The sequence below is a fragment of the Neolamprologus brichardi genome, chromosome 7 (genome assembly GCF_056152115.1).
Source record: "Neolamprologus brichardi isolate AB-2024 chromosome 7, ASM5615211v1, whole genome shotgun sequence".
In the NCBI taxonomy this organism is placed as follows: Eukaryota; Metazoa; Chordata; class Actinopteri; order Cichliformes; family Cichlidae; genus Neolamprologus; species Neolamprologus brichardi.
In genome coordinates this window covers 65,172,908-65,182,642 of record NC_142110.1, presented here as the reverse complement: position 1 = coordinate 65,182,642, position 9,735 = coordinate 65,172,908, and the positions used below count along the sequence as shown (strand labels likewise).

Below are 9,735 nucleotides of genomic sequence, written 5' to 3'. Positions count from 1 at the left end.
GGGTCCTACAAAAGTGCAGTTTGATGCTTTTAGTTGTGTCATCCAATTGCTTTTAAGTCTGTGGCGCAACCCATCAGTGACAGGAAACAGGCCAGCAGGCTGTGTGTTTGTTGTCAGTGAGTTTATTAGAGAAAACAGAAGAGCACTGTGTGTGTTTGTGTGCATCTTTGTCAGCCCAGTCTCAGTTTTTCCAGCTAAACATGCTGCAGATACTTCTATTGCTACTGCTGTCATCCACGGTAAGTTACACTTCAAGGCTAATGATTTAATGTAGTATTTTAGGAGAAAACGTTATTTGAGTAGCCCGTGAACAGTTCCTCAGGATTTAACCTGCTGTACCCACAATCAGGCTGACAGCCGGAGTCAGCGAGTGTCGGGCTACAAGAAGTCAAATGCATGTGTGTGCCAGCTGAACTCCACCATGTGGATGTTCCCTGCTCAGAAGTTTAAGTACGTGTTGGAGGAAGTTCACACCTGCGAAGGATCTCTAAATAACCTACAAGAAGAGGTAAGAACTCATGTAGCATTATTTTACTCACTTCTGCTACTTAAGCAGAAGTACTAATTGCAATATTATTGTTTCATTATTTATAATTTTTTTATTATCACGTATACTATATATTGGTATGTGTTTTTTAAATGTATGTGTTACTGAAGTCTATATTTTCATATCATTCCTCTGCCACCTTCAACAGATTTCTTATTGAACACCAAAAAGATTTGTGGGATTCATATTGAAAACTAGAAAACCTATTTCGTGTTGTTAAACATACATTATTAGTTGGGATTTAAATACACAGCCGAGGTCCACGGTGTTTTATTTTTCAGTTATATTCCACATTGGCCTTTTGGAATCTCTTTTCTATAAGTACCTCCTCGTTTATTATACTCTTATGCTGAAATTTGATATGATATGAGAAAGTATGCACAGTAAAATTTGTACATTAATATAATGTAAAATAACCACTTTTCATAACCACTGCAATGTTTGATATTAAATATTTGTTTACATTTTAATTTCAGGTGTATTTTTTTTTCTTATAGGAAAAAATTAGATATTTGGACAAAATGACAGGAAATAATTGCCTGTTTAAAAAGTAAAAGCACTAAAATACCCACAGAATTGATTTCCTGTTACCATTCATTTTATGTTATTGTCTGCCAGATAATATTTCAACTTCAGTCTGGGATCAGAATATCACAGGATTTTTTTTGTCTGCATTTCTTGCAGCTGACGTTCTCCAGCCAACGTCTCCCTCTGATCCAGGGTCAGTTTTCCAATTTTACTGCTCGGCTGGAGCCCTACAACTACCTGCATTTCAGGGGCCTGTATACAGAACTGTCCCTGCGCCAGCTGGGCCAGGAGCTCAGCCAGTTACAGGTGGACATCGATGTGGTCCACAGCCAGCTTAACAACTCCGAGACACAGAAACTCTCCAAAGAGGTAGGGCTAAAATAGCAAATGGCAGCAAAATACAACAGAAAGAAAGGATTTAATGTTATACTATGTCAGGTCACATGTGAACTGTTGTGATGTAACAGAATTATCAATAGAATAATAGTATATCCATTTCTGATAGGCTGATAGACTGCATGAACATGTAAACAAGATGCAAACAATAGACACGCTTAACATGAAGACTGTGAAGGAGAAACTGCGCTACCTAAAGAATAATGTGGAGACCTGCAAGTCAATCCCCAAAGACTTCAGAGGTATGTGTGTGTGTGTGCGTGTGTGTGTGTGTGTGTGTGTGTACATATTTAGATATCTTCATGAGGTCAGAAAATTGACATGCTGCTATACTTATTAGAGATGGACCGATCCGATATTACCTATCGGTATCGGTCCGATACTGACGTAAATTACTGGATCGGATATTGGAGAGAAATAAAAAATATAATCCGATCCATTAAATATCAAAAAAGCACCTCACAAAACTTGCAACATGGCGTAACTTGGCTCATAACAGCATGTTGCAGCAGCACGTGATAGAGCGGCTGTGTGTATTTGGAGCCTAGGAAGTTATCCCAGAGAGAAGTAAATCAAATGTGTAAGTTCATCTCTTAATGTTTGTAAAGCATTCCCACGTTAAGTTTTACAACTGATATATGGAGCGACTGCCTCTCTCTCTCTTTCTCTTCTGCTGCTACTTCAATTGTGAAACTGATCAATGATCAGCTGATCGGCTTTTCTGTCCTGAGTCCGTCTCTCTTCTTTATTTTTGGCCCACTTTGCACCAGAAAGAGGAAACCAGCGGCTGAACAACAGCAGCAGGTTTAAGCTTGATAAGCTGTTGTTAGAATTTATTTAATATTACTTTCTACACCAGGATCTTTTTCTATGCAGCTGACGGCTGGTAACTGTGCAGGGGCGGATCTAGCAAAGTTTAGCCAGGGGGGCCGATAGGGCATGAACAGGCAAAAGGGGGCACAAAGACATACTTTTCTTTCTTATTCTCATTTAAAATGCCTCGCATATATTTAATTATTCTTGAAAAATAATTTATTTCTGTGCATTTTTTTCCACACTGCATCAAATTAAAGTTGATTGCGTCAATTAAGCATCATGAGGCTGGGGGGGGGGGGGGGGGGGGGTTCCCTATTTTTTTTTTTTTTGCTGGGAGTTTGCAACCCTATTGGTTAGGTTGCTTACTCTTTAAAATACCAGAATAGGGACTTGAGTATGAACTTATACAAAATGCAGCAAGATATTAAAAAAAGTTTTATTGATTAAAAAAGCACTATATCGGATTCATATCGGTGTCGATAGATATCCAAATTTATGATATCGGTATCGGACGTAAAAAAGTGGTATCGTGCTATCTCTAATACTTATGCGGACGAAATGCCCGTTCACATGAGTTTGAGGCTCAAAATGTGGTTTTAGTGTCAGGGTTACAACAGGGTTAGGGTTAGGCATTAATTTTTGATGGTTAGGTTTAGACTAGGTGGCTGGGGAAAGCATTATGTCAATTTGATGTCCTCACTATGATATGAAAAAATTGTGGGTGTGTGGGATTGTAAGCGAGAGACAATTATCAATTAATTTGTAATAATCAATTATTCCTGAACACAGTATTTCTCAGTGATTGGGTTATTGGACTTTCTTTGTATTTTGATTCTACCTGTGCACAAGAAATGGTGGAGAAGACCCAGTACAAAGCCATGTCACTCAAGAACTAGAAGAACTTGCTTATTTTCACTGATCCTGTCTGAAAATAATATTTGAGCCAAACAGACGCTCTCACGGGATCATAAATAAATGATCCCGATAGGTGACAATGCCTGACTGTATCTTATTATCTCCTTCAGAAACCTCCTGATCTTTCTGTCTTTTCAGGTCATGACAGGCACTGCCTCAGAGGTCTGATCACCAACATCAGTGACCCTATCACAGCTAAAGTCAGTCCTCATGGTAAGAGCTATGTCTCTGGTTCGTGGGGAAAACAAGCCCAGAAGGAGAGCGAAGGGCAGAAGAACAGTTACTGGGTTCAACCTCTGCTCAGCAGCCACATCTGGGGCAACACTGTGCGCCTTTACCAAACCTATGAAGACCTCATGGCCTCAACAAACCACAGAGAATATACATTTGCTTCATCTTACAGTCATCCCAGCACAAATGAAGGTCCGAACGCCGTCCTGTATGGCGAGGCTCTGTATTATCACTGCTACCGCTCTGCAGACATTTGCCGGTACGACCTGGAGACCAACGAGGTCAAACGGGTGACTCTTCCAGGCACTGGTGTGGGTTTCAACAACAAGTTCCCCTACTGTTACTACGATTGCCGGCTCAATAGTGATGTTGATGTAGAGGCAGATGAAACAGGACTGTGGGCTCTCTATGCCACTATAGGTAACCATGGTAACATTGTGATCAGCCGCTTAGTTTGGGACAGCGAGGTGAAGAGTCTCAACGTGACACAGACGTGGGAAACGAGGCTGTTCAAGAAGGCAGTAAGTAACGCCTTCATGGTGTGCGGTGTGATGTACGCAACTCGTTACGTTAATGAGTACCGGGAGGAGGTGTTCTACGCCTTCGACACAGCCACAGGCAAAGAAGACAACTCACTAGCAATACCACTGGAGAAGGTAGCTAAAGCAGTGGCTAGTCTGAGCTACAATCCCACCAACAAGCAGATCTACATGTACAACGATGGATACTTGCTAGCCTACCAGGTTTACTTCTGATCTAAAGCTTGTTAAACAGTAAGAAAAAAAGCAATGATTTAAAGTTCAGTTTGAGGACTATTTTATGCAAGCAATACAAATATCACAAATATGTCATGTATGCTGTAAAAAAAAAAAAAAATCTATCTATCTATCTATCTAGGCCTAGCTTGAGGGTACACGTTAATATTTTAGCTGTTATGGGGCTATGGACTTTACCTTGCATATCTGCTTCCATTGCACATGGACGTCCTTCTCCTGTCCTGGTTCTGCTTGAGGTTCCTTCCTGTTAAAAAGGAGTTTTTCCTTTCCACTGTCGCCAAATCACTTGCTCATGGGAGCGATATGATTGTTGGGGTTTCTCAGGTTTTTTTTATATTATTATAGGGTTTTTACTTTACAATATAAAATGCCTTGAGGGAACTGTTGTTGTGATTTACTGCTATATAAATAAAACTGAACTGAATTCAAATTTAGGGTTTTGGTGTTGTTGAAACTATGTAATGTAAATGAGAAAGTAAACACTATTTCAAATTTAGGGTTTTGCATATTAGCAAATATTAACAAAATCATTTGGACCTTAAAAGAAAATTATTTAAATACAAACTCAGATGAAAACATGACATATTTCATCATGTCACTTATTTAACAAAAAATATAATCAATGTGAAAAATTAAGGGCAGTGTACTCTATGATTCAGTAAATTGTAGAGACACGTGAACCTTTCCATAATTTTTTTTGAAAGACTTTATCAGTCAGTCACATTATTATTGACACATTTTGACTCTCTTTTCTTTACAAAAATTGTTCATTCGATTAAGGTTCTCAGGCATTGATTTGTGCACTTGTATTATGAACCATAAATGTGTAACATTTTATCTGATACTTGAAGGAGAAACTTAAATGTTAACCATTGTAAATTTCAGTCATTGTAAATGCACTGTAAAAAATTAAATTAAATTAAAAAACTTTTTCTACTCAGATTTTATGTTTTTTGTTACTACAGTATGTCAAAATGAAAACATAACTGTAAATTCAGACACGTGAGGTCGTGCTGAAAACAATGATACCAAACAAAAATAGTTTTTAAAGGTGAAATGTAGAGTAAACATCAAAAGTAGTTAAAAATGGCCAATTATACCCTGGATCCCAGAGGGTTAAAAAAATGTTTAACCCTCTGGGATCCAGGCCCAGTAAGGCAATAGTTACTTTTCAAGTAATTAATTACTTTTAAAATCTTGTAACTCAGTTACTAACTCAGTTACTGTTTGAAGAAGTAACTAGAAACTATAATGAATTATTTAAAGTAACTTGCCCAACACTGTACATTAAAAAAAAGCTAGTAATTACATTGTACTAACAAGTTGACAATCTGTTTGAATTTAATTTACTTATTTAGATAACTGCTACTCTAATGTCACTGCAAGGATTTCTCTACAAATGTCAAAACAACAATCTTGTGACTTTTATGAGAATATGATATTTGTATGTTTACATAAAAAAAGATTGTAATGTAATGGAGACCAGGGGTTCCATTACCTGGTTGGTATTGTTAATGATAAATTGTTGGATTGGGAATTTAAAATAGGGTAATAAAGAAAACACATTAGTTCTTATGGAGTCTTTTATTAGGTGGAGCAAAAGAGTGAAAGCAGCTCAATCACCTTTTTGGTGATTGAGCTGGAGCAGACCAGTGTGCCAGGTTAGGGAGTGTGGTTAAAGAGGGTTTTAATTTGTATAGTAATGGGTGAAGCTTATGTTATTGGTTTGTTTATAGTACGTGTTGGAAATATGTATATGTTTGTTATGTGCTTTAATGTTATTGTATGTTTGTTTGTGTGGAGGGTTATGTTTTCATGTTGATTAGTTAACCCCCATACTTGGGCTATTCCAGATGCTCACCTGAAAAGGTAGAGTATAAAAGGAAGCCATTTTGTTTAGTTGTGGTTAGTGTTTGTGCTGTTATCATGCTCCTTCTTTAATAAAGTGCCAATCCATGGATGTCTTTTACTCCAGTCTCGCGTCATATTATTGGACAGAACCTATGACCGCCGGCCAAAACTGACATGGAAATTATTGATTTTATTAAATAAAGAGAGTACAAGGCAAAGATTAACCTTTTATTTGCACTGGTTGAATTAGCTTAATGGAGAAATACATTGTTTATGAAATGTGATGCATTAAACATGAAACATCTTGAGGAAAAACGGTGTTGGCTATACATGTTTAACTGGAGCACCTATTTGAATTCAGACTTTTATAGAAATCAATCAATTTTGCAGAAATGAAACAACAACATCAGTTTACCCAAACAACACCTTGTAGGAAACCATGTTGGAGTCACAGTAAGCATGCAGCATCTGGTCCACAGGGCTGTAGTTTAGGCTTTGAATGTTGGGAGACATCTTGTTCATGAAGATGCCAATGTTGAACTTCTCCTGTCCCGTCACGGTGTTGAATGAGTAAAAGATCTCCTCGACCTCCCTGTTAATGTAACGTGTCGCATAGAGAACGCCACACGCCATGAAGGTGTTGGTCACTGCCTGCTTGTAGATTGAAGTGCGCCAGGTCTTTCTAAGCACTGGTGTTTCACCCTCCTCTAGCTTGGAGAGAACCAAGTTGCCAAAGTCCTGAGTGGTGGTGTAGACCACCCAGACACCAGACTCATCTGTTGCCAGGTCCAGGTCAGTGTATGGGTAGCATTCCTCAAGATGGCAGAAGTTACCTTTTGAGTTGTACCTGGTTAACAGAGGATAGCAGTGAAAGTTTCTGTCATAGTTATTCTTCAAACTAACATTTTCAAAGTTGAGTAACAAACCTGGTGCCTTTTGGTAGTTGTAAGGTCGTGACACTTTTAGTGGTGAGATTAAATCGACAAACATAATCTTGGTTGTAACAGTTGTAGTACAAAGCCCCTCCATACAGAACATTATTTGGACCCTGGATGGTGTTGGTAGTTGGGTTTGAGGAGTGGATCTGGACGTTACCTGAAGAAGAAAAAGGAGGAATAAATGTATGTTAATAGTTTAAAGCTATAATTTGCTTCACAGAAATGTGTCAGTAATTTGGACAAACTGCAAAACATTGTTCTTAAGAACTATGGCAGGTGAGTATTATTTAGTAAAAACACTCCAGGATAACATGGGCTGGGAACCAATGCAGAACTGTCTATGCACCTGTACAGGACCAGCACTGGAACAAGGGCTGCTTGTTGAAAATACGTAATCCTGATACTTGGTATCAGTATAACTTGCTACCAAATGTTTTTCACTCTTCTGAAGAAAACAGTTTGAAACAATTGTGCAGTTTACTTTATTCCAGTTTAAGTAGGGAAACTGTGAAAAAATCTTAAAGTTCTTTTTTAATATTAAAGTGTAAAGCCACTTTTATAAAGGGTTGCATAACTCGATTTTAGGTACAGTTAGGTAGTTACCTAACAAACTCACTGTACACGGTCCTTTCCAAACACCTTCAGTAACCCAAAGTACAGCAAACCTCTAGGGTTAATTATTTCATTTTTGAAAATTCAAACAATTTAATAAGCTACTTAATTACCAACTTCAGAGTGATCCCAGTAAAAACACTAAGGTTTTTTTTTGCATTATGTGGGAGGGAAAAAAACAACAAGAAGAGAGCAGTTCCTTACCTGGGACGCTCACTCCAATGATGAGAGAACTCAGACTGCTGTAAAAACGAACATAGTTGGAGTATCTGTTACTCGAAGTCATCATCACCAGCCAGTACCAGCTCTCTTTGCCTTCCTCTGGTCTGGGATCACGGCCCCAGGCTCCGTAAGCGTGCGAGCCAGGATATTCTCCTGCTGTGTAGACCCTTGGTCCAGTGACATTCAGAAGCCGGCTGCGTTGACAGGTACCTGAGGGGATAAAAATAAAAAGGATTATTAACTGCTCCAACCCCCTAAGAACAGACTCCCACTGCCACCAGAAGAGAAACAAACACAACTCACCCTGTGGGGGCTCGGTGGGTGTGACGGTAGTGTTCATTTTTTTGTTGCACTTGAATAGATCTGCCTTCAGAGCAGAGTTGACTTTCTGTCCCTTTATCACCTGCATGGTGTCGAACTTCTCCAGCTCTTGCATCTCTGCTTTAAAATTCTCCAGCTGAGACAAATTTTGATTGTTTACAAGATCGCAAACAGAGTGAGGGACAAAGATACAGTGATGTCAGTGTTTTGCAGCACGTGGTTGTGAATCTACCTGTTCAGTGGCGTTAGCAGTGAGGATCTGGTGTTGCTGGGTGGTGCTGTTGAGCTTGTCAATCAGCTGCTTGATCTCAGTCATTTCATTCTCTATAACATACAAGCTGAGAACTCCATACAGCTCTCCGTCATCCTCCTTCTCCAGGATCAGCACATCTTTGTTCAGCTGGGAAAGACGACGCTCCAACCCCAGCAGCAGACTCTCCAGCTCCACAGTCTGCAGAGGCAGCAGTGATTAAGCAGGAATGGAGACACACAGAATGAGAGCTTTAAACGACTATAGTTACCTTCTGTGGGGTGATGTTGCTGTTGCAGTCTGATACGTTGGTTTCAACTATCCTGAGTTTTTCATGAGGGAATGCCTTCTCAGAGTTATTCAGCTCGCATGCACACTTTTCTCGTGGAGGAGCCTGAAATTTAAATTTATTTTCAAGTGAAATAAGCAGAAGATCACATTTAGTGGGATTTTGTATTTGTCACTTTATTCAAAATGGATATTTTATCATTTAAAGGAAGTCTTCAGTATTTCTTACCTGATGGGTGAATGTGAGCAGAGCACACAGTGGAATGATCACGTACAGCTTCATGGTGAATCAGAGAGCAGAGCTGAACAAAACCCTCTCTAGAGTGTTTGATTGTGGCACTGGGACTGCAGCAGCACCCACTAACTTGCGAACACTCCCACTATCCTGTGGATGTGAGGAAGTGGATGTGGGTGTGTTTGTATTTTATGCATCACTTTGTTTTCTCTATTTTCTGATTTGGATTACAGCAACACAGAGAATTTGCACCTAATCATGGGAAATGACAGTAAAAGCATCTTCAGCTATACAAAATAAATATCTCACATTTAATAAAGTAACAAATAAGAATTAAAGTACTGAAACCTAAAACTCTGTTAAAAAAAATTATCAAAGGCTGTGAAAGTACCACACAAAAATACACTGTATATATGATATTATATCCTACATGTGGTAAAGTTTATGCTAAATAATACAATGTCATAATGTTGCCTCTGAGTCACTGTTAAACCCATGGTCTATGTTGTGAAGCTGAGAACAGTGACTAACACATCTATTTAATTTTTTTTTAATGAAATTGATTCAGGAACAGAAAGTGACCATTTTGCATGAAATGCAAAAAATAGCCACAAAGCAGCCACAATGTGTCCAATTGCACTATTTGAAATTTAATATTTAATTTTGGGCTCTGTTATTCATGCAGTGTGTTAGCCACTACCGCATTTTGGTGCACAGTAAGCTCTTTTAACCGTATCACATGTAAATGTACAGTCTAGTGCAGACTTTCTTCTCGTCTCAGACAGGCCCACATACTGGGACAATTCCAG

The 9,735-nt window shown here is 38.8% G+C and overlaps 2 protein-coding genes across 2 annotated transcripts; one reads left to right on the top strand and one right to left on the bottom strand.

Moving 5' to 3' along the window:
- Window positions 1–200: 200 nt before the first annotated feature.
- LOC102795361 (olfactomedin-like) lies at window positions 201–4,188 on the top strand. The gene is made up of 5 exons (XM_087844556.1): window positions 201–239; window positions 350–508; window positions 1,232–1,444; window positions 1,581–1,713; window positions 3,341–4,188. Exons 1-5 carry the CDS (start codon window positions 201–203, stop codon window positions 4,186–4,188), a joined length of 1,392 nt encoding a protein of 463 aa, XP_087700682.1.
- Window positions 4,189–6,471: 2,283 nt separating this feature from the next.
- LOC102795074 (olfactomedin-4-like) lies at window positions 6,472–8,974 on the bottom strand. The gene is made up of 7 exons (XM_087844555.1): window positions 8,921–8,974; window positions 8,675–8,797; window positions 8,386–8,604; window positions 8,136–8,289; window positions 7,815–8,042; window positions 6,987–7,155; window positions 6,472–6,907 (listed from the first exon to the last, which is right to left on the bottom strand). Exons 1-7 carry the CDS (start codon window positions 8,972–8,974, stop codon window positions 6,472–6,474), a joined length of 1,383 nt encoding a protein of 460 aa, XP_087700681.1.
- Window positions 8,975–9,735: the final 761 nt, after the last annotated feature.

Coding starts and splice junctions, on each gene's coding strand:
- LOC102795361 (XM_087844556.1), top strand. CDS start 201: ATGCTGCAGATACTTCTATTGCTACTGCTGTCATCCACG. Junction 509..1,231: donor TAAATAACCTACAAGAAGAG/GTAAGAACTCAT, acceptor CATTTCTTGCAG/CTGACGTTCTCCAGCCAACG. Junction 1,445..1,580: donor CACAGAAACTCTCCAAAGAG/GTAGGGCTAAAA, acceptor CATTTCTGATAG/GCTGATAGACTGCATGAACA.
- LOC102795074 (XM_087844555.1), bottom strand. CDS start 8,974: ATGAAGCTGTACGTGATCATTCCACTGTGTGCTCTGCTCACATTCACC. Junction 8,605..8,674: donor GCAACATCACCCCACAGAAG/GTAACTATAGTC, acceptor CTGCCTCTGCAG/ACTGTGGAGCTGGAGAGTCT. Junction 6,908..6,986: donor CAACTACCAAAAGGCACCAG/GTTTGTTACTCA, acceptor TCTGTTAACCAG/GTACAACTCAAAAGGTAACT.